We start from the raw sequence: 22,728 nt of genomic DNA, 5'->3' as shown, positions 1-22,728 counted from the left end.
ATCACTTTGAAGTTAGCGTGCCAGTTGTCTCTCCCATTAGGATGCAAACAGTGAGAGTACCAGGGCCATGGATGCTCAGCTTCCAGGTACTTAGTACATGTTAGGCACTTGGTGATAAATATGTGTATACACACACACACACACACACACATATTAAATTTAAAAATTGGTGACTGACTGGTAGGTCCCAAATTTCCTCCCGGCTTACAGTCTTTGCCAAGAAGAGAATCTACACGGTAATTGTAGAAAAGAAATCAATCAATGATCAGAGCATTAAAAGTGGCCCATTCTCTATAGGCTTCATTTACTAAGACATTGTAGTTGTAGTTTACTAATACATCAGAGTCCATGCCTGAAGTCTAAAAGATGGAAAAAGAAACAGGAGGCTGCTGAGTCAGCAAAGTCCGCAAAGGCAAGTTTGTTCCGCAGTGTTAGCTGTCCTCGAGGGTCAACGGAGAACCCCTGGCCTTGCCATCAGCAGAATTTTAGATGAGGCTGCACTGCTCCAATTGATTGTAGTTGCCTAATTTGATATGAAAGAACACATAATTCAGCCAAATAGTTACAGCATCTGGAGTGGCTCGGGAAGGTGGGGTGCCTTGTTCCCCGCTGCCGGCCAAGGACCGAGTACCATCAGTTCTGAGATTCTGAGGCCAATCCAAACCCTCTACTGGTTGCTGAGGCCAATCCAAACCCTCTACTGGTTGGCTGTAGGTTTGGATCGGTGGAGAATTCCATCTGTCAGGACATTTGCTGCATCATAACAGTTGTTGGATTTCCTTCAGGCAACAGATGAAGAACTCTGTCTACCGAAGCCGGCAGTCTCTGAATAGCCCGAGTCCTGGAGAAACCGAGATGGACCTTCTGGTCACACGCGAGCGACCCCGGCGTGGAATCCGGAACAGTGGATACGACGTAAGTGTGTGGCGGACTGGGGTGGACAAAAGCCTCCCTGAGAAAGCCAGGGAACAGAGCATTCCATAGTATTCCAGTTTACTACGTGGTTGGACAGTTCAAGATGCCCAGCAATGTTTTCTATGTAGTGGTGGTGGGGGAGGGGGTAAGTGGTAAGGGGGATGGTTGTTGTTTGCTGTCCTCTTTTGCAAAGTTTTGCAACCCGTGAGAATGATTGCGCTTTTTAACTTGTGCTATTCCGCAGTGTTTTACCTGCAATTCAGGGGAGATTGCAAATGGCCTTAATCCCTTCCCCCTTACTAAGTGGAAACATGGTAAGAACTGTAGCAATGCTACTGGCTGCTTTTAATCTTAGCAGTCTTGAAGATTTGGATTTGTTTCTGATTTCATAACTCCTTAGTAAACCGTAGTAACAATGAGATGTCAGACAGTGAGCGCTGACTCCACGTGACAGAGCACAAGCCTGGGTTTAGAGAAGTGTCCAGACACAAACACTCCTCCAGAGGAGGAGGAGCAATCCTGGGCCAGCCCTCAAGATGGAGACTTCCTGAACTTGGAGTTGCACCCAGGAGCTCATGTGAATGATTCCACACTGGCAGTGGAGATGCACGCTGCTCCTCTCCCTGTCTCACAGTTTAAAGGATTCTTGATGTAATTGCAGTTTTATTAAAAACAAAAACAACAAAAAAACCCAACTTCTTTCTTATTCCCTAAATATTTCTTTAATTACAAATTAGTTGTTTTCTATAACATGAGTAATAATTCAATATGTGTAATTGAGAAGTGATGTTTTAAATAGGACACTTGATTTTTTTTAAAAATATATCCTGCTGATTTGAAGTTTTCCCTTTTGAGATTCATCATTGTTTGGCATAAGTGCTTAAAATGGGCTTTTTAAATGGTCCAATTTAAAACAGGTAACTTGAATCTCTGATGATCTTGCTTGATTGAACTCTAATATGGTATTGATACAGATGTTCATCTCTTTTTCTCAAGTGCTGAGCACAGAGCTCAGGGGTTTGCACTCACTCGACAAGCATCCGTCACTGAATGACATCCCTGACACTCATCCTTTCTCTCAGTAACACGGATCATTCGTTTGTTTCTTTGCTTGAGATTTTCATTTTACAAAATTCTAGACACTCTTGCCACGTTATGATGTTATGTCTTTGTTTTTCTGTTAAGCCCTCCTAACAGAGACATTTTCTCCTTCTAAGAAATAGTTCTGAGCTAGAGAGATGGCTCAGTGAGTGAGCATGTCTGCTGTCTCTCACCTGAGTTTGGATCCTCAAACACCTGTGTTAAAGTTGAGCCTGGCTGCAAATGCTGTAATCTGAGCCCTGGAGGTCATTGGCCAGCAAGCCTAGATAAGATATATCTCAAGTTTAGTGAGAGACCCTGCCTCAAAAAATAAGGTGAAGTAACTGGAGAAATTAAACCGTAACCGTTAAAGTACTTGCCACACAAGTGGGAAAAGGGGGTCAAAAGTCCCAGAACCCATGTATATGCCCGGTAGGCATGACAGCTTGTCTGTGGTTCAGAAGGCAGAGACAAAGGATCCCCAAAGCAAGCTGGCTAGCAAGGCTGGCAATGTCAGTGAGCTCTGGATTTGACTGAGACTGTGTGTTGATGAATAAGGTAGAAAAGTAATGAAGAAAACTTCCCCACATCAACCTTGGACCTCCACAGGTATGCACGTACATTGGAACACACATATACATACACACACCACATAGAAGTTACCCTCCCACAGATACACACAAATGAATAAACAGACAAACACATAAATGATATAAACAAGAGCACTGGCTTTACAAAACTCAGCCTAAGTTTTAAGTTTTCAACTTTCCAACCCCGTCAAGAGGCCAAGAGCGTCATTCCTAGAAGCCTGCTTAGTTTGGGGGACATTTTCTTCCACTCAGACTGAAACATGATAGGTTCTTCAATCAAAATAAGCATTAATAACTCTCATGTAAGAGTCTGGACAGAAACACTTTTATAGTTATGGGGAAATAATAGACCAGAGGTCTCCCAATAGTCTTAAAAGAATGCAGCATATGTTTGGCCATGTAGCATAACTTTGAGCTGTTTGAACCTGTTTCTTTAGAAGGTCCGGTCAGTAAGCTACCTAGGATAACAGACTGCTCACACTTCACAGATGTGTGTGAGCATGTGCGTGTAGTGACAATTTTGGAGTTTTGTTTTCTTTAAAGAACACAGAAATGCTGTAAGAGTGTGTTTTTGTTTTAATCCCAGATGTGGGATATGGGGCTGCTTCAGACTGAGCAGCTATGATTTGCCTCGTGTCTAACAGAGGCATGGTTTTGCCAGCTGCCAATAGCTCTGCGATTGTGTGACATTTGGAAATCTGGAGACTTTTCAGGGGGCATATAAATGCTAGGGCCCTGTGAGGCGTGGTGGGTTGTTGGTTGCTGTTGGTTGTGGTTTGTTAAGTGGTAATGCACAAAGGAGAAACAAGAAGAAAAAGAAATTAGATATCCTGACAGTGAAGATAAAACTTGTCCCAAGGAACTCAGCGCCCTGATCGGCAGGAAGTCGGCTAATGATAATGCCACTCCCTTTCTGACCCCTGACTTTATTTAGAGATCTTTTTCCTTTACTCTCTATCATTTTTTCTCTCTTATATAGTGTTAGAGGGTTGGGAGGGTGGAAGAAAGAAGAACCCACAATGTAGTCAAAGACTGGCTACATTTGTGTACATGTATGTGTGTGTACATGTGCGTGTATGTGTGTGTGTACTTTTCTATGGAAACTATGTGGTATCTTAAAAAATATTGTAAATTTATTTAGGAAAAATGCTCACATAGGAAATAATTGTAAGAATTTAGACTATGGACTAAGGACTATCTCTCTTGTTTTTTTTCTTAAGCCTTTAGTCATGAAAAGTAGTTAACCTTTCTTGCCTGCACCAAGTCCTATTCTGCTCACTTTATGTGTGCTAACTAGTTGAATTTTCACGGTTTCCAGTCATTTTACCCCTTGCCCAGAAGAGAAAACTAGGGTTCCGACTAGTTCCATAGTTTGTCTGCCTTCTGGAATCACACTCTTAACCACCATGTAAGATGGCTTCTAAGTACACTCTTCCTTGCTGTTTAGCTGATCTCACATAAGGCATGTCCTGTTTTTCTAAGCCTCCGTGCGAGACCAGATGCAGGTCTCAGAGGAATCCTTAGGTAGAAAACTTAAATATAAATGGAAAGATCAGCAAAGAAAGAAGAGGAAGAAGTGAGTAATAGTTTTAAACAATGCATTTGTTTTCCAAAAATGTCAAGGCACTGCTGGCAATGACTCCATTAGCCCAGCAGTGAACCTGTCATTTGGTTGGAAATCTGCCAGTCTGCCTCCAAGGTCTGGAGATCTCAAACTAGGCCAAAATACTCAATCCTTTCTGCCAGGTTAAGAAAACACAATGCTGTGGAAACAACAAAACAGGGAGATTGATTTAATTTTGAATTTACCAAGTGTTGACTACTTTAGAATCCCAAAGGGAAATCCAGCATATAAAAATAAATGCATAAATATGCAAATAAGCAGATGAACTGTGCTACACAAGCAAATCTTAGCCATAGGATGGAAGACAGCCTAGGTTGTTTCCAAATTCCCATAGCATCCTTTCAGCCCACATCCATCATCTAGGGGCTTCGCATGGACCCGGGGCCCCTCTGGCTCTGCCTCACTGCCCCTTTCAGCCCTTCCTTTAAGGATATTTGTGACTCCCGCTGACCCTGAGAACCCTTCTGTACTAGGGACCAACAGCAGCCACACTAAGCTAGGATACAGATCATGGCACCCCTCAACTTACATCAGAGAAGTTTCTTCTTGAAGTAAATGATAATTAATGCAGAAACCCACGGCTGAACAATGTGCAGAGGGTGAGAGTCTTTGCGGCAATCAGCCCTGAATAGAATGTCTTTACCAACACCCTCCACCCAATAGATAGCTTAGCAATCTATCCAGAAGAAGAGGTAGAATGAGCACAAGAGCCATAATTGGTAGATGACTCCTAGGAAATGGTGTCTCCCAGACACAGCAGGACTGATCCACATAGAACTCAACGTGAGACAACTGCATGCATAGACCTACACAGCCAGATGACTCTCCGTCATGAGAGAGGGAAGTAGACATGGCCCCACCCTCAACCAAGAAGCTATTTGCAGTTAATACCTTCCGGGAAAGAGAAAGCAAGCTTTCTCCGACGAGTGTCACTGGTTATATCAATAACACCCCAGGCTGGCCTCGTGCCCAGGAGGAGGGAGGAGCCACAAAATTGACACCATGGGTTTTTTTTTATTAATTAATTTATTTATTCACTTTACATCCTGATCACAGTCCCTCTCCTCCTGGTCTCCTCCCCACTCACACAAGCCCTCCCCCTTTCCTTCTTCTCTGAGATAGGGGAGGTCCCCCAGGTACCAACCCACCCTGGCACATCGAGTCACTGCAACACTAGGCGCATCCTCTCTCAAAGGCGGCTGCCCACGGTGGCTAAGACAGAATCTACAGGCAGGCAACAGAGTCAGGGACAGCCCCCTCCCCTGCTCCAGTTGTTGGGGGACCAAGCTGCACATCTGCTGCACATCTGCTGCACATGTGTGGGTGCCATGCTTTTTAGGTTTGTTTTTTGTTTTATTTGGGTGATTTTTGTTGTATTGGCTCTTGTCTGTTTGGATCGTCATTCCTGGTGGGGGATTTGTTTGTTTGTTTGTTTGAGAGAGGAAAGAGAGAGGGGAAGGGTGGGAGAGAGAGAGAGAGAGAGAGAGAGAGAGAGAGAGAGAGAGAGAGGATGAGAGAGGGAGCATGAGAGAGAGGGAAAAAGTTGGATGGATAGGGAGGTAGGGAGCACCTGGAGGAGTTGCAAGGGAGAATATGAACAAAATATATTAAATAAAAACAATTTAACAATAAATATTAAAGCAAAAAATTCCTTATATAGTCAGAGCTATTTTATCTGAAGAGAGAGACCATTACAAGAGTTTGGGACTGCCATGTTTTACAGCAACAATTCCCAACTTCCTGTTCAGTCCATCAGCCAGGACGCTCAGTGGCGTGACCTACTTAGTAGCCATTTCCTAAGAGAACACATGCATGATAAAAGGATGAATTATGTTTTAAAAGATGCCCTAAACTGATCACTTTTAACAGGAAGAGTGGACTGTTGGACCACTTTTTGCTTTGAACTTAATTCCTCCTAATGGTAGGTAGGAAACAGAAAATGAGGCTAAATGTAGAAAGGAAAAAAAAATCTTCTAAAATTAAAAAAAAAAAAAAGAGCCTTTTGTCTTTTGTCTGTGTGCACATTTTCTGTGAATGGTTATGTGCGTGTGTGTGTGTGTGTGTGTGTGTGTGTGTACCTGTGTGTGTGTGTACCTGTGTGTGCGTGTGTGTGCATACCTGTGTGTGTACCTGTGTACATGTGTGTGTACCTGTGTGTGTGTGTGCATGTGTGTGTGTGTATATATGTGTGTGTGTGTGCATACCTGTGTGTGTACCTGTGTGGAGGCCAGCGAAGAACTCAGGTATCTTCCAATAGCACTCTCCACCCTACACCCATCCTTCCTCCAAGGCAGAGCCTCTCACTTGGAGCCTCTCACTGGTTTCCTCTTAGGCTGGCTACCCAGCAAGCCGTGGTCATCTACCGGCTAGCCAGCAAGGCTGTTATCCCTGAACCTCCGCACTGCCTACTCCTTGCCCTGGGGTTATAGGTGCATGCCTAGTTCCCTTTTAAGATGATTTACTTTTATTGTTTATTCATTTGTATGTGTGTGTGTGTGTATTTTTGTGTGTGTGTACATTTGTGTGTATCACTGCCCATGGAAGCAGGAAGAGGGTATCAGAGACACCCCGTGTGGGTACAAGGAACTGAACGCTGGTCCTCTGCAACAGCAGTAAGCCCTCTTATCTGCTGACCATCTCTCTAGATTTCTACGTATCCATTTTACTTAAAATGTTGATTTTTTTTTTTCCCAAGCTGGAGAGATGGCCCAGCAGTCTGCAGTGTGTACTGCTTTTGCAGAGGATGATGGGGGTGGGGTGGGGGAAGGGGCTGGTCTCCAACACCCACACAGGATGAGTCACCACCACCTGTGCCTTCAGCGCCACAGCGTCTGACACCATCTCTGCTCTCCTAAGACACCTGTGTTCTCATGACAGACAGACACACAGACACACGTAGACATATAATTCTTTAAACATATTTTTAAAAAATTCTTTTTAAGGCTTATCTTAAAATAATAAAATGTCATTTTTGAATGAAAATCATGTAGGAAATAATGAATCCATGAATAAAAGAAAAGAAGTATCCCACCATGCTGCTTGGGCAGCACTGAACCGACTTCTTCCCATATACCCAAATCACTTACCCCAATGTGTGCAGATGGGACAGCCTTTGTTGTTCTAGAGGTCTGGGAACATTCCGACCACCCCCAGGATTAAAAGTGCACCAACTCAGCTGGTTATTTTGTCCCTTTTGGAGGATGCTGTTTCTTTGCTTTGCAATACTGGGTAAGTAACCTGGGCTTTCTGCATGCTAGCTAGGCCATCATTCTACCACAGAGGTACACTGCCAGCCTTGAGTCGCTTTTGATCATATTAAACCCCATCCTTCCCCCTAACTCCTCCCAGATCTGCCCCCTATTCCCCAACCCCACCTAACTTCTTGTTCAAATCCATTTTGTACCGACAGTATAGACATGGGTGTGAGGTCATTCCCCTGGAACATGGTTGACCTACCAGGAACTATCCTTAAAGAACACTGACTTTCCTTACCCCAGAAACCACTTGATGTGTTTTTGGGAGTTTAAAGAAAATATGACAGAAATGGAAACAGCTCTAAGCACTGACCATGGGGAGCCTCTGAAATGGGTGTTTGAACCACAGCTTTGAGAATGAATATTAACCTCTGAAAAATAATGTCATTGTTACCAACTGGCAGGGGAGGGAGAGAGGCTGGATTGGGTTTGTTTTCTCTGCCAGTTAAGGAATTAAAAAGCAGGAAAAAGATCTTAACCACAACAGGTAACAGCAGGGAAAATCTCAGACACAGCAGGCAAAATCAACAGATGAAAACCTACTTCTGTTAACAGTAACAAGGCATACAGAGAAAGAGCCCCTGCAAAGCAGGATGGGAGGGGGACTCAGGAAACCAACATCCAGTCCCTCCTTGAGGCCTTGGGATTTTTTTAAGAGTCTTTGGTGATTGGAATTGGGTCTTCTTCTCTTAATTTGGTCAGTTTAAACAAAGGCAAGGAAGCTGATAGGCCTAAACTTCGGGTAACCCTGTCCTGGTCCGGCTCTGAACTTGTTAAAATCGTCTGCTGGCAAGTGTGTCCTATTGGTGGGAGGAAAAAGCTGCCAGGGCATTGTCTCAGATAAGGAAAGTGAAGAAGAAGCTGGACACTTGCCATCTTTATTATCTATCTGTGGCCCCTTCCCCTGTCTGCCTGTCAAGGATCTGTCTAACTCCCAGTCCTGTCTATAAGCTATTTCTTCTGAGTTTCTCTCAAATTCTTCACCTGAAGTTCCACACACTAGAACTCTAGGTGACCTGTGATGCACAAGGGCTTTACTTGTGACATTTTTACTTCCTGGTGCTCATAAAACAGTGTGTACTCAGAAGAGCCTGTATTTCAGACTTTGAATGTTGATCTTTCCCTAGGCTCATGATATATGGTCTGAAGTCCCCCAGAATGCTGGGCAATAGCTTTGATCCACTTTTAGACAGCACATGATCCCAGTAGTGAGCAAGCATAACTCTGGAATGTACCCTGTTGCCAGTCTTTGGGTATATTATGTTTTGTGCTTTTGTGCTCAGTAAATATCCATGAAATAGTCAACCTCCTTAAAAGCAGTCTTCCTGTTGCATGGTTTCGCCCATCTGTAGGCTAGTGTAACCGTTCTGAGCATGTTTAAGGTAGACTGGGTTATGCTATACTATTTGAGAGGCCAGATTTATTAAATGCTTTATGAAACTGGTATATTATCAACTTATAATGGGCTTACCAAGACTTAAGCTAAGGGCCATTTGTGTGTGGTGAACATTCCTGGAGCAGACCAACAAATTCACAGCTTAAGAGGTGAGCAGTAGGTTTGAAAATGTTCCTAAATATGACTGATCCCTGGGCACCTATCAGAAAAGGCCATATCACAGTCGCCAGACCTTATTCCAGAGGCATGTTTCAAGAAAACGTTTTGACAGACCAGCTGTAGCGGGTCATTTTTTGCCTTGGTGGCTGAAGCTGAGGAAACTCTCTCCTAGTCGATTGTCTTCGAGTGGGAGGCTTCTGCATCATTCTTAGTTGAGCCCCTCTCCTTTGGGATGAATTAGCATGCCCAGGAGTCCGAGCCTTCTGTAGGTGGGAGTCTTGCAGTAGGGATGGATACCTTTCCTCTTGCCTCAGCTCAGAGCTCTATGTTCTTTTTTTAATGGGGCTAATCCCTTCAACAAACTGCTGCCACACCCCTTATCTGCATCGTCAAAGTCACACTTTTCGTACATTTTTTTCACTCCATTTGTTGTTGTCTCTCACTGGAGAGCTGCATCAAAGCTGTGACAGTAACCATGACAGCCTGGAGAGTGAGCGTCATCTTCAGATTCCTCCAACAAGCACTTCGGTCCCTTGCTTCTGAAATCAGCCTCACTCTTCAGAACCTGGGAAGAATTCAACCAGATTCTTTGCCAGGGTGGCGATAAATGGCCTCCGCCCACTTCCCAGTGGAGTCCTTTTTCTCATCTGAAACTACATGAGCTATGACCTGCACTTCATGTTTCTCTGGGCACCGGAGCCCCTACATCCCCACCAGACTGGCCCATTAGGTTCTGCTTACAGCATCCTAGGGCATTTCTAGTCTGAAGTCCCAAACTCTTCCACATTCCACGTGCAAACCAGTTCCAGAGATCTGAAGACCATGTGGTCAGGTTTATCTCAACAATGGCTCCCCTTTAGTTCCCAGGTTTCCATATTAGTTATTTTTCTCATTGCTCTGACAAAAGCAACTTAAAGAAGGAAGTATTTATTTCGGCTTAGGCTTTGAGAATATATATAGTTCATGATAGCAATGATGACATAGCAGCAAGAACAGAGAAATTAATGCTTAACACACTTTCTCCTTTTTATGTCTTCTGGGACTCTAAGACGATACCACCCATATTCAGGGTAGATCTTCCCTGCTCAGTTAGATCTTTCTAGAGACACCCTCACTGACACACTCAGAGTCATATTTCCATGGTGATTCTAAATCCACTCAACCCGACAAGGAAAATTAACTATCATATAGATTGGGGATGACCCGTGGCTCAGAGCTCAGTCCCCAGATGAAAAGCTTGGATACAGTTTGCCTTGTGTAATGGGTGTTTATGTGAGTAGCCATGTGCTGACAGGATTGCCAGCTCCCTTTGTCACAGGTGAACAGTGCTTCCTAGAAGGAGCCAAGAATCGGAATGATTATTTGGATAGAGTACATCCACATAGAAGGGGATAAAATATGAAGGGATAAAAGATAGAAAGCTTCCCTGACTGTATGCAGTAGGCCATAGCAACTTTGGGGGTTCTAGGTCATCCTGCTCTGAATGAAAAGCATTCTGGCCCCCAACTCCCTCCCTTTCTCCCAGCATCTTCTGGCTCTAATAGAGACCAAGGCAGATCATAGGCATGCTCTGCAGTGTTGGAGAGGTTCCTGTTGAGGGTCCAGTTAGCTTTTTGACTTCACTGGGAAGCAAAGGGCTAGATTTGGAGTTTGCCCTTTCCTCTGACTGAATGGATCCTTCATTCCAGAAGTAACCTGCATGTTGCTCCCTTAGCTAGCTTCTCTTGTGTGGATCCCTATCCCACCTAGAACTTTCCTATGTAGTCGCCCCATCACAACATTTAACTTCCTTTTCCCACTTCTGCCAACTAATCTACACTGTAATGGCTTTAATTTGATATATTGCCTTAAGCTCATTTACAAAACACTGTGTTTTATATAGGGGCTTACAGTCTGAAGGAGATATCTGATAAGAGGAACTCAGACTCCCTAGGAGACCCCAAGGCAGAGGTTGAGGTACTTGATGGTAAATGAGCTATAGGCAAAGTCCTCATCTCATCAAGGTGTTGGCTGTCCAGGAAGATGTTGACCTTACCAAGCTGGAAGCCGCTTAGCAAGGTGTGAAGATGTGGGTAGAAGAAGTGATTCGTCACAGTATGGTTGTGGGGCAACAGGATATAGGAGGAGCCCAGTGACTTTACTTACAACCATGGCTCTGCAGGCTCCATGAAGACAGCTTCCCACCAACAAGTGACAAACCTCCCTTCTGCCAGGACCACTCAGGTGCTATCCACCTGCTCATTCCATCAGCTTCTCTGTGCTCTCGGTCTTCCTGCTCTTATCCTGGGCTCCTGTCCAGCCTTCATAGCCTCTCTCAGACTCTCAGACCTCACTGCCTGTTGGCCTTGGAGTAGTCCCTAAGGCAGTCTGATCTTTGTCAAAATGGCTGTTATCAAAGGGAAGAAAGCAGGGCTGGGAAGAGTTGGAGGCCAGACCCTGGTGTAAGTACTCTTAGGTCTCAGATGATTTTCCTTGGGGCATAGATGGCGCTGCAGAGTTGTATTGAGTTTGAATGAAGGCGTTTGGCTTTATAGTCCAGTCGCTGGGTATCTTTAGGGAAATCTCCCGTTTTAGCCATGGATGATGATCCTAGGAAGATTATCTCTGAGGCTGGCAGCTGGAGATGTGCCTAGCACCTGGGCCCTCTTGTCCTGAGAAGCAAGCCAAGTCTTCTAGTTTATTCTGTGCCTATGTGCTCTTTGGCCTACCTGTGGATCCCTAAGCTTTTGGGGAGCCAATGTCTGTTGGTATTCACATGAAAACACTCCAGGGTGTTCCCTGTCCTTCCCGTTGCCCATCATACTTTTGTGGAGGAGAGATGAACAAGGTCTAATGCAGCCCTGGCTATTGTGGGACTCACTGTGCTGACCAGGCTACCCTCCAGCTCAGAGATATCTGCCTGCTTCTGCATCCCAAATGCTGGGATTAAAGGCTTGCACCGCCATGCTTGCATTGTACGTATTGAGTATGGTAAAGCCATCACAGCCTGTGTGCTTTTAACTGATTCAGATTCAACAACATGGCCCTCAAAGAAAAATAAAAAGTGCCAGGCGGTGGTGGCACATGCCTTTCATCCCAGCACTTGGGAGGCAAAGGCAGGCGGATTTCTGAGTTCGAGGCCAGCCTGGTCTACAAAGTAAGCTCCAGGACAGCCAGGGCTATACAGAGAAACTCTGTCTCGAAAAATAAATAAATAAATAAATAAAAAAATAAAAAATAAAAAAATAAAATAAAAAGTTAACCTACTGCTAAGAAATTATCTTTTATGTATATTCTGTTCATCTCAGATATGTAAATTTCTTTTTCCCACTTGCTATAAGACTATGCACAAGGCCATGTATGCAGTCCTGCATGGGTTATTTAAGAGATTTTTCAGAGGCTTATTAATTCTGCATGATTTTACCTTTTCCACCGGGATGAGTATCTAAGCCCCATATATGCAGTTCCAGTTTCCTCCAAGGTAAGGCTCTGAGAGGGGATGACAAGTCAGTTCTGGTGTCTATCCCAGGTTGTGATTAGTGGTTGACAAAGGTACAGGTTTGCTGTGACAGTGAACGTGAGTGGGAGAGAAGAGGGTCCCGCAGGAGGTCTGATCTTCCCTGGATGTCCTATAACCACTGGCCAGTATAGTCACCGTTGTTTACCACCGTTGACTGAGTGACCTCTACCACACCACACAATCTGGCTTCTCCTGTAACTCCCACAGCTTTGAGCCTGCATCTCAAGTCTAAGTTCCCACAGCTCAAGACTTATGTGCTGTGGCTGAGCCAGCCATGCACAGCTAGCTGGCGCCTCCACCCCATCACCCAACCCGTCAGCTGCAACTGAAATTCTCTGCTCCAAGCAGTGGTTTCTTTGCTCTGTGTTTGCATGTGCTTATTACTCTGTAGGGAGTATGTCTTCCTACTGGCTTCATCTGAGGTTAAGACTTGGGGCTGGGTAGTTCTCATGTGCATTGTGGGGTGTTGGACAGTATCCCTGGCTCTACCTGGTAGCTGCCAGTAGCTCCTCCCAGTCATGACAACCAAAAATATCTCAAGACACTGTCCTACATACTCTTCAAGGTAAACACCCTGGCGTGGGCAAAACTTTCAGAACTTTAAATGTCATCTTGCCCACAATCTTTTCCAACCCCACCCCCATGCCTATCTTTGGGTCTGGCTTAGATGCCCATCTTTTTTGTCCCAGTAATACCTAGTTCTCAGCCCATAGTCCTTAACTCCCACCCCTGGCTTCTGCTTGTTGATTTATTTGTATTATTTCTCCATTCGACTCTTCAAGGGCAGAAGTCATGTTTTATTCATTCCTGAAACCTCCGCACTCAGAATAGGACTAGCACACAGTAGATGCAGTGTCTCTATTTGATGAACAAATGAACAAACAAGGGTATCAGCCAGAAGAGGTGACTCCTGAGCTGAGCCTGTTAAAGTGAGCACATTTATACCTCCGAATCACATATGCCCTATCAAAGCTGTAAACACATGTTCATGTACACTGCTGCTTCTAGTCTGGTCGGTGGTTATCACTTCAGATGCTTTGGCTAAAAGCAGCAGAAAACCCAACTCAGCTACTGTTTTTAAAACAACAGGAAATGCATTGATACAGCAAGTCCGAGGATGGTATGATTGACATGTCAGCTCCTCCCGCCGCAGTGTACAGGACTGCGTTCCCTTCAGCATGGGCTGCTTCTCTCTGCCAAATGGCTACAGAAGTCCCAGCCCTCGTGTCTGCACCCTGCATTAACCAGCACAGCAGAAAACTTTCTTTTTCCCATTATGAAGCAAAGTTTGTAAGTTTTACTCTGACTTCACCACCATAAAGTAAACGCCCAGTTCTGTGTCAATCATGGTGGAAGCAAGAGTCAACACTGGTTGATTTACCCAAGCCTGGTCTAACCAGTGGACCTGACATGGGCTTTGTCCCTCCCTGAGCCACTGGCTGAGGCACAGGGTGTGCTGGTTTGTTTTTTGTCAACTTGTCACGAACCAAAAGTCACCTGGGAAAAGGTAAACCTCAATCAAGAAATTACACCTGTAATGGTTTGTAAATGTCAGCCCAGGGAATGGCACTGTTAGGAGGCATGGCCTTGTTGGAGTAGGTGTGTCACTGTGGGTGTGGGCTTAAGACCCTCACCCTAGCTGCCTGGAAGTCAGTATTCTGCTAGCAGCCTTCAGATGAAGATGTTGACTTCTTCAGCTCTGCCTGCACCATGCCTGCCTGGATATTCCATGCTCCTGCCTCGATGATAATGGACTGAATCTCTGAACTTGTAAGCCAGCCCCCAACTAAATGTTATTTTTGTGAGTTGCTTTGGTCATGGTATCTGTTTACAGCAGTAAAACCCTAACTAAGACAGCTTCCTTCAGATTGGCCTGTAGGCAAGTCTGTGAGTCATTTTCTTGATTATTGATTTGATGTGGGAACCCCTGCCCCCTCCCACCCCCCTGTAGAAGGGGCCACCCTGGGCAGGTAGACCAGGATTATCACCAAAAAGCAAGCTGAGCAAGCCAGTAAGCAGCACTCCTCCATAGCATGATTCAGCTCCTGCCTACAGGTTCCTGCCTTGAGCACCTGCCCTGACTTCCCTCAGTGATGGGACTGTTGCCTGGAAGCTAAGATGAAATAAAGCCCTCCCTCCCCAAGGTGCTTTTGGTCAGGGTTTTATCACAGCAACAGAGCCAAATGAGAGCACAGGAAGGCAAGGACAGATGCCAAAACTTTCACAGTGCAGGCTGTGTGAGGAAGGAGTCCAGCACACTCCTCCATTTCTTTTTTATTATTATTATTTATTGATGCTTTTATAAGAGAATTGGATTTTTTCTTTTTCTTATTTTTTTTAAGGTTTATTTTATTTATATGAGTACACTATAGCTGTCCTCAGACATACCAGAAGAGGGCATTGGATAGCATTACAGATGGTTGTGAGCCACCATGTGGTTGCTGGGATTTGAACTCAGGACCTCTGGGAGAGCAGTCACTGCTGTTAACCACTGAACCTTCTCTCCAGCCCCACTCTTCCATTTCATTGTTCCCTTCCATGTCAATCTCCTCTTTGGGTGGCCACTCAGGAAACAGCCAACCTGAGGTGGTCCCGGAGCACCAGGGTGGTACCTGTGGCCTTGGGAAGCCCATACTAAATTGGAAATATGTTCATCTGAGGTAGATTTGAAAGAGGTAGTACCAAAGGTATTCTGTACAGCTATCTGGCCTTTGCGAGGCTGAAGAGGAGGAAGAGCGTATCTGAGTAGGTGTGGGGACAGTCTGTCAGCCATGAAATACTGCTGACTCACAGGCAAGGACCTCCCTGTCCCTTCCTGGCCTGCAGCACCAGCTCAGCCTTGGTGATTAATCTCAAAGTAAAAATCAAAGCAGCATTCTGTGATGCTTTCAGACCGACTCCTTCTTGAAACAGTTAACACTAGTTTTTACCAAGTGACTTTGGCTTATAGATTACCTTCAAAGCTCATAAGCAACTCAGGGACTGTGCTGTGGCTTCTGGTTCTGAACTATATCCTAGCTGTGTGAATTATGAGTAGTTGTTTTACCTGTCTGTTCTTGAGGGTGCCAGTGTATAAAGTGGGCATGCATGTGGTCCTACCTCATGGGATTACTGTGAGAACAAATGGGCTAATGCTGGCAGTGCTGTATGGAGGAGGGAGGCAGGAAACAGTGGTACCCATGGCTTTCAGACTCCACCAGGGGAGAGCAATGCCCTGTCTCCTGCCTGCTTTCCATCGCACTCCCTTAGGCATCTTCAATCTGCTGTGAAATATGTCCTGCACCAAGGAAAGGACTAGCCGTACCTTCGTGGGTGTGGTGTGACTGGAGATGGGTTTGGCGATGGGGACCTCAGACTTTTCCTGTTACTCCAGCACATGGACACACGCAAGGTGACCTCTGAGGTCACACTTTCCCAAACAGTGTGGGCCAGTGGGATATTTTAGCCCCCCTCAGTATTAAATCCCCACTCCACGTGAAGAACAGCAGGCTATGGGACAAAAACGCTGGCGTCTGCCGCCTTAGGCTCCTGCCACACGCTAGAGAGGTTTGCATAGGAGCAGAAATGCAGTGAAGGCTTGGATACCTCTGTCTCTCACTGTCCTGTCTGTGGGGTTTCCGTTTTCTCTGCTTGGAAGATTAAAAGTCAACAAGGAAACCGCATTCTGTCTCTTCAGCTCACCCAAAATGCAGAAACCCTTCTGTCTTCTCACCCTGCGGCCTAGATGACTGCAGAGGGCCAGTGGAGTGAAATGTGAATTTTTGCAGGAGAGGAGTCACCAAGCTCTTCTTTAGACCCCAACCTGTGCCGATAAGGGCCAGTCTCATTTTATTGGTGCAGACTCATTGACAAGTGGGCTCAGAAGGAAGTGGCTGCAAAGGCCTCTCCACTTCTCCGCCAGCCTGCCACAAAGGCAGAGCCCCCGGAGCTTGTTTTCCAGAAGTAGCTTTCTAAATATATCCCTGCTTCCGACAAGGCAGGCAGCATGTGGGCCCGTGAGAGCCAGAGCAGGCATTAAATAGGGGGAAGCTGCCGAGTTTTGGGTGGGCCCCAGGACCATGATTGGCGGAGAGAAATACAGTCAGGGAAGCAGGTACATTTATCATGCCTGGGGCCCATCTTACTAGCCGCCACCCTCAGCCTGCTCTTGGGCCCTTGCCAGGCAGATGTAGGATTTGTGGAGACTGTTCTCCTGGCAGGGTGAAGTTGCCGGATTAGCACCAAGCAGAAAAACAGAGTCATATGGCAAATTAAGGGAGGGGGCGCACTTTTTAAAGTCTTGCATTCTAAAGTGCAGTGTTCTGGTGAAGCAAGTGTGAAAAGTAGAGGCCTGTAAAACATTCTTGTACTTTGGGGCCCATGCCTGGGATTCTAGATTGCATGCTTTTCAAAGCTCCACTTGCAATATGGCTGTCTCTCGTTTATCCTAAAACCATGAAAATACCTTTCCTGCTGAAGACCTGTAGACTGATGTTTTTTAGGATTTCAAAACTATTTTTACACCGTTTCATTCAATGAGTATTTATTATGGTCTCACTATGTGCCACCAGGGGACTCAACAGGGATAATGGCAAATCCCTGCCCTCCAGGATCTTGCAGTTCAGTAGGAGAACAGAATTAAAGGCACAAAGATGGACACGACACGGGATGCCAGAGGGACATTGGAGGGCCAGGAAGCAGCTGAGGCAGTAGAGAACGGCAGGGGTGGATCTTACTGTCGTAGCCAAACATAAATGTCTCTGGGACAGTTGCTTCTGAGAAGGGAACCTCACAGAGGAGAGCCACACACAGTAGCCCCTGGGGAAAGAGAGTTCCCCCCCCCCATAATGGAAAGACCCAGACAAAGACACTGGGTCGGGGAGCTCAGAGGTCATCAAATGTGTGTACAGCATGAGTCTTCTGAAGAGAGGAAGCAGCATGATTCCATCCATCCTTTCCTCTTCATTTCCCCCACTTCTATTCTGTTAACAAGCCCTGTCGGTCCTTTGCCAAAATGTCTGGAACTCACTGGTATTGTCTTTGCCCATGACCACAGTCATCAAATGCCCGCCATCTCTTCTTGCCTGGAACATCGCAAGAGCCTCCTAAGCAACTTTCCACAAATTTGAGCCATGCCTCCCTCCGGCTAAGAGGTCTCTAGGTGTTTGCAATTGCCCTTTGAAAATGGTCCAACCTTCCTCCTGTGGCCTTTCGGACCTTGTGGGATCAGTCCCAAGTCTGACCATTTGGGCTTCAGCCACAAGGTTCCAACTTGGTTTGCCAGGACACAAAATGGTGTCAGTAGCGGAAGTTTGCTTCCTCAGAGCTTTAGGGACTCAAAGTCTTAGGTCACAGGGTGAGCAGGATTAGTTTGCTGTAGAGAGGGAGGGGTCTCTCCTTGGTATGTGGATGGAAGTCCTGCCAAGCGCTCATGCTATCTTTCTCTGTGGATGTCTGTATCCATATGCCTACTTTAGAAGGACATCTGTACTGTTGATTTAGAGCACACTCAAATAACTTCATTTTAACTTAATCAATCTCTAAGACTCTGACTTTCCTAACAGGATCACATTCTGAGAACCTGGGGAATAACACTGCAGGGTATGAGTTTGGGGTCACAATTTAATTCCATAGTGGTTCTTTCTCTGTTGCACATTCTAAGCTCTTTCCTACCTGTGATGGTTGGTATATGCTTGGCCCAGGGAGTGTCATTGTTTGGAGGTGTGGCCTTGTTGGCCTTGTTGGAGTAGGTGTGTCACTGTGGGCTTTAATACCCTAGTCCTAGCTGCCTGGAAGTCAGTATTCTGCTAGCAGCCTTCAGAGGAAGATGTAGAACTCTCAGCTCAGCCTGCACCATGCCTGCCTGGATGCTGCCATGCTCCCACCTTGATGATACTGGACTGAACCTCTGAACCTGTAAGCCAGCCCCAATTAAATGTTGTTTTTATAAGGACTGCCTTGGTACCTGTTCACAGCAGTAAAACCCTAACTTAGACACTACCTTAAGTAGCGGTGCGCATGCGTGGAGAGCTCAACCACCATGAAAGTTGAAGGTACCGACTGTCCTAACCTTAGGGCTCTCTTTTCCCTTTTTAATAAAGCACAGTGGGTTTCAAAGGGAAAAAAAAAGACATTACATTAAGCTGCCCTATAGTAAGTACATAGCCAGCCCCTTTGCCTTCAGGTCTTCAGAAATATCACCTCCTTAGGCAGATCTTCCTTGACCAGCCCCATCAAACCAGCTGTGCTGTTCCAACCCATTTTATTTATGTCATCATGGTGAAACTGATATATTATAGTAAACTGTTCATTTCTGCGGTAAATGGACATACCCTTGTGACTACCAGCCCAACCAACCAAAATACAGAACTCTCCTCTCTCTCTCTCTCTCTCTCTCTCTCTCTCTCTTCTCTCTCTCTTCTCTCTCTCTCTTCTCTCTCTCTCTCCCTCTCCCTCTCCCTCTCCCTCTCCCTCTCCCTCTCTCTCTCTCTCTCTCTCTCTCTCTCATACATATACCCCAGATAGTTCCCTCACTCTTCCTTCAAGTACCACCTGTCCAGGGGCGACCACCTATCTGATATCCACCATCACAGCCCTGCTTTTCCTGGACTCTTATAAATGAATTGTTCGGTACGTACTATGTGTCTGACTTCTCCAATTCAAGATTCACCTGTCCTGTTGTGTTACCAGTGTCTTGTTCTTTTCTATTGCTGCTCCCATTTGAATCCAATGCCACTTGCTTATTTGTCCTCCTACTATGGGATATTTGGGTTGTTTTCACTTTAGACCTAGTATGAAAAATACTCTGAGAACTTAGCTATGTTGTAAACATACTTTCTCATCTGTTCCAGACAACCCAGAATAAAGGTTCTGGGTTGTAGAGTAGGAACATAGGTCTGACTTTTTTTCTAAACTTCAGACTGATAAAGCATCGAACGCTTTCCCTCTCACCAGTGATGACTATTCAACCCTAATTCTCTGCCTCACCAGCACTTGTGGTTGCTAGACTGTTTTTATTTAATTATTATACTGAATCTGAAATGATAGAATTTTCCTAGTTACTGATGATACCTGTGAACTGGATATTTTGATAATGTCCTTTGTTGAAGTATCTTTTCAAGCATATTATACCATTTTTAAATTAGATATCTCTTATTCATTTATAGATGTTATATGCATATCCTGAGTACATATGCTAATATTTTCTGCTGGTCGATTGTTACCGACCAGCAGCAACATTAAAGAAAGGGTTACCTGGGATATGGAGTTAGAAGGAAAGGCAATGGTAGGAGAGAGTTTTCTGGAATAAGGAGTCGGGAAAAAATAAGGTGGCCAAAATTATACCTATCCACGTGGAAGGTTTTATAAAAATTAGATGGGAGTCGTGATTGCTCAGCCATCTTGACCTTTAATGCAATCCTTTGTTGTAACCAACAGGTAGAAAAGGTGAGGCAAAACCCCTCCCCCAAGTTCGCCAGTCCAATCAGCAGTCTCTTTAGTCCCTGCAGAGGCGGGACTTCCGATGTAACTGGAACCAGGTTCGAGGCATGGCAAATAGCAGGAGGTGGGTAGAGAGGTGTGGTTATGAGAGGCAGGCAGGGTCTGAAGAAATCAGCCCTCGAGCCAGGAGGGTTACAGCCGATAGTCATCTTTCCATTAGTGTATTTTTTTTCAAAACTAATTATTAATTTTGTTGAAGACGTCAGGCTACAAAGTATTCCCCCAAGGCCAAACAGAAGGACTAAGTTAGTGAAATAGTTTCATAAGTCCTGCGGGGTCCCTAGCAGAGCTATAATGTCCCTCAAATTTGTTCCCAGGGGGTTTTAGAAAGAAACTGGGGTCACATGAACTTTTACCACTGTGTAGGCAACCTCGGTGTTTGAGATTCGCTTACTTTTTGGAAAATAACATGTGTGTACATAAATAAAAGTTAAATAAACTTTTTAAAAACTTTACATATTTGTATCCAGTTACATACATGTGTATGTAAAATCATAATACAGACAGTATATTCTGAAAGAATATTTTGATTAATTCACACACACACACACACACACACACACACACATACACACACACACATACAAATAGCTTTCCAGGATTTTTCACTAGGAAGTTGAGAAGTAAATACGCTAACTTGCAGGTTAAATAGGCTTAAACATACCTTCTCATTCCCAAATATGGCCCCAGACAGACTCTGCACTCCAGTTTACCATCAGTCAGTGTAGGGAGGCTTTACTTTTGTATATCTAAGCATAAGACATCATAAGTGAACAAAAGGGAAGAGAAGGGGGCTTGGGCCAGGTAAACCAGTGATCATGGAACCCTCATCTGTTATATACCTGTGAGGCTAAGCAAGGCAACACATGCGGTAGACTCCTCACAGGGTAAGCATAGCATAGGTCCTCAAGCAAATGTGAATACCCACTATATGGATTTCTTTCACTTAGCAGCCGATCAGTGGCTTCAGACATAGAGCTCAAAATTGAGGGCTATGGATGGCATAACCCAGACGGAACCCCAGAGGAGTTAAGATCCCCTAAGGAGCAGTTGGGAACGGTGAATTATGTAGTGCCAGATTTGCGGCAAAGCACTTGTGTTTATCTACTGATGCTTCCATCCTCGTGGTCTCTGACATAATCTTGGTAATTGTTCTATCTCTGTCTCAGAGGTCTGTCCCTGCTTTGATCAGAGCACACACCTATGGGATAGAGAAAGATCCGTTTGTGTGTGTACAGTGGACGAGGGCTTTGTTTGACTTTACAATGCCTTATCTTTCTCATCTGTGCAATAAAAATAATCATATGTGTTAATATTACAGTAGGTTATTGTAAGAGTAAAAAGAGTCAGTGTATACAAAGTTCAGGGAACAGCGTCTGACACATAAGCTTCTCGTCACTGTCAGTTTATACTATTACTCTTGTTATTTATCTCTCCTATAGGATAGTCCTTCAGGGTCAGATCACAATTTTACTAATTGCTGTCTTACTTTTTTTTATTAGATATTTTCTTTATTTACATTTCAAATGATATCTCCTTTCCTGGTTTCCTCTCTGAAAAACACCCTATTCCTTCCCTGGCCCCCACCACCACCCTGCTGCTCACCAACCTACCCTCTCCCACTTCCTGGACCTGGCATTCCCCTACACTGGGGCATAGAATCTTCACAGGATCAAGGGCCTCTCCTCCCATTGATGACCAACTAGGCTATCCTCTGCTACATATGCAACTGGATCCATGAGTCCCACCATGTGTACTCTTTGGTTGGTGGTTTAGTCCCTGGGAGCTCTGAGGGTACTAGTTAGTTCATATTGTTGTTCATCCTAGGGGACTGCAAACACCTTCAACTCCTTGGGTCCTTTCTCTAGCTCCTTCATGGGAGACCCTGTACTCAGTCCAATGGATGGCTGTGAGCCTCTACTTCTGTATTAGTCGGTTACTGTCAGAGCCTCTCAGGAGACAGCTATATCAGGCTCCTGTCAGCCAGCACTTGCTGGTATCCACAATAGTGTCTGGGTTTGGTGGTTGAATATGGGAAGGATTCCCAGGTGGAGCAGTCTCTGGATTGTCCTTCCTTCAGTCTCTGCTCCACAGTTTGTCTCTGCAACTCCTTCCATGGGTATTTTGTTCCCCCTTTTAAGAAGGATGGAAGCATCCACACTTTTGTCTTCCTTCTTCTTGAGCTTCATGTGGCTTGTGAATTGTATCTTGGGTATTCTGAGCTTCTAGGCTAATAAACACTTATCAGAGAGTGCATACCATGTGCGTTCTTTTGTGATTGGGTTACCTCACTCAGAATGAAATTCTCCAGATCCATCCATTTCACTAAGAATTTACGAATTTATGAAATTGCTGTCTTCTTAACACATCCTAAAAAGCAACTAAGGCTGAAAGCAGTATTTGTCTCATTAGAGCAAGAACAAGCATGGCCCCACTCTGCAGCAGAGGGCTTGGAAGGTGTTTCCCTTCCTAGGTGGACATCCGATGACTCAAAGGACTGTGTCGCTAGGAGGGCTGTGGCCCTTCCTAAGATGGCTGGAATTCAAGAGGCCGTGTCTTAGTTGAGGTTTCTGTTGCTGTGATGGAACATCATGAGCAAGGCATCTTGGGAGCTGGGGGCTTATTTGCCTTCCACTTCACAGCACTGTTCATCACTGAAGGAAGTCAGGACAGGGAATGTAACAGAGGGAGTGCTACCCCCTCACTAACCCAGTTTAGCGAGGTGTCCTGCC

The 22,728-nt window shown here is 45.1% G+C and overlaps 1 protein-coding gene across 7 annotated transcripts in view; it reads left to right on the top strand.

Moving 5' to 3' along the window:
* Kiaa1549l (KIAA1549 like) overlaps positions 1-22,728 on the top strand; it is a 264,527-nt gene that overhangs the window by 219,657 nt on the left and 22,142 nt on the right. For all 7 annotated transcript variants that reach the window (XM_031371205.1, XM_031371204.1, XM_031371203.1 and 4 more), the window contains one exon: positions 786-915. In XM_031371205.1, coding sequence (XP_031227065.1) covers positions 786-915 — 130 coding nt within the window. The remainder of the gene's footprint in view (positions 1-785; positions 916-22,728) is intronic.

The sequence above is a fragment of the Mastomys coucha genome, unplaced genomic scaffold, assembly GCF_008632895.1.
Source record: "Mastomys coucha isolate ucsf_1 unplaced genomic scaffold, UCSF_Mcou_1 pScaffold15, whole genome shotgun sequence".
NCBI classification, from domain to species: Eukaryota; Metazoa; Chordata; class Mammalia; order Rodentia; family Muridae; genus Mastomys; species Mastomys coucha.
The sequence above is the reverse complement of the archived record's forward strand: the minus strand, read 5'-3'. Positions and strand labels throughout refer to the sequence as shown.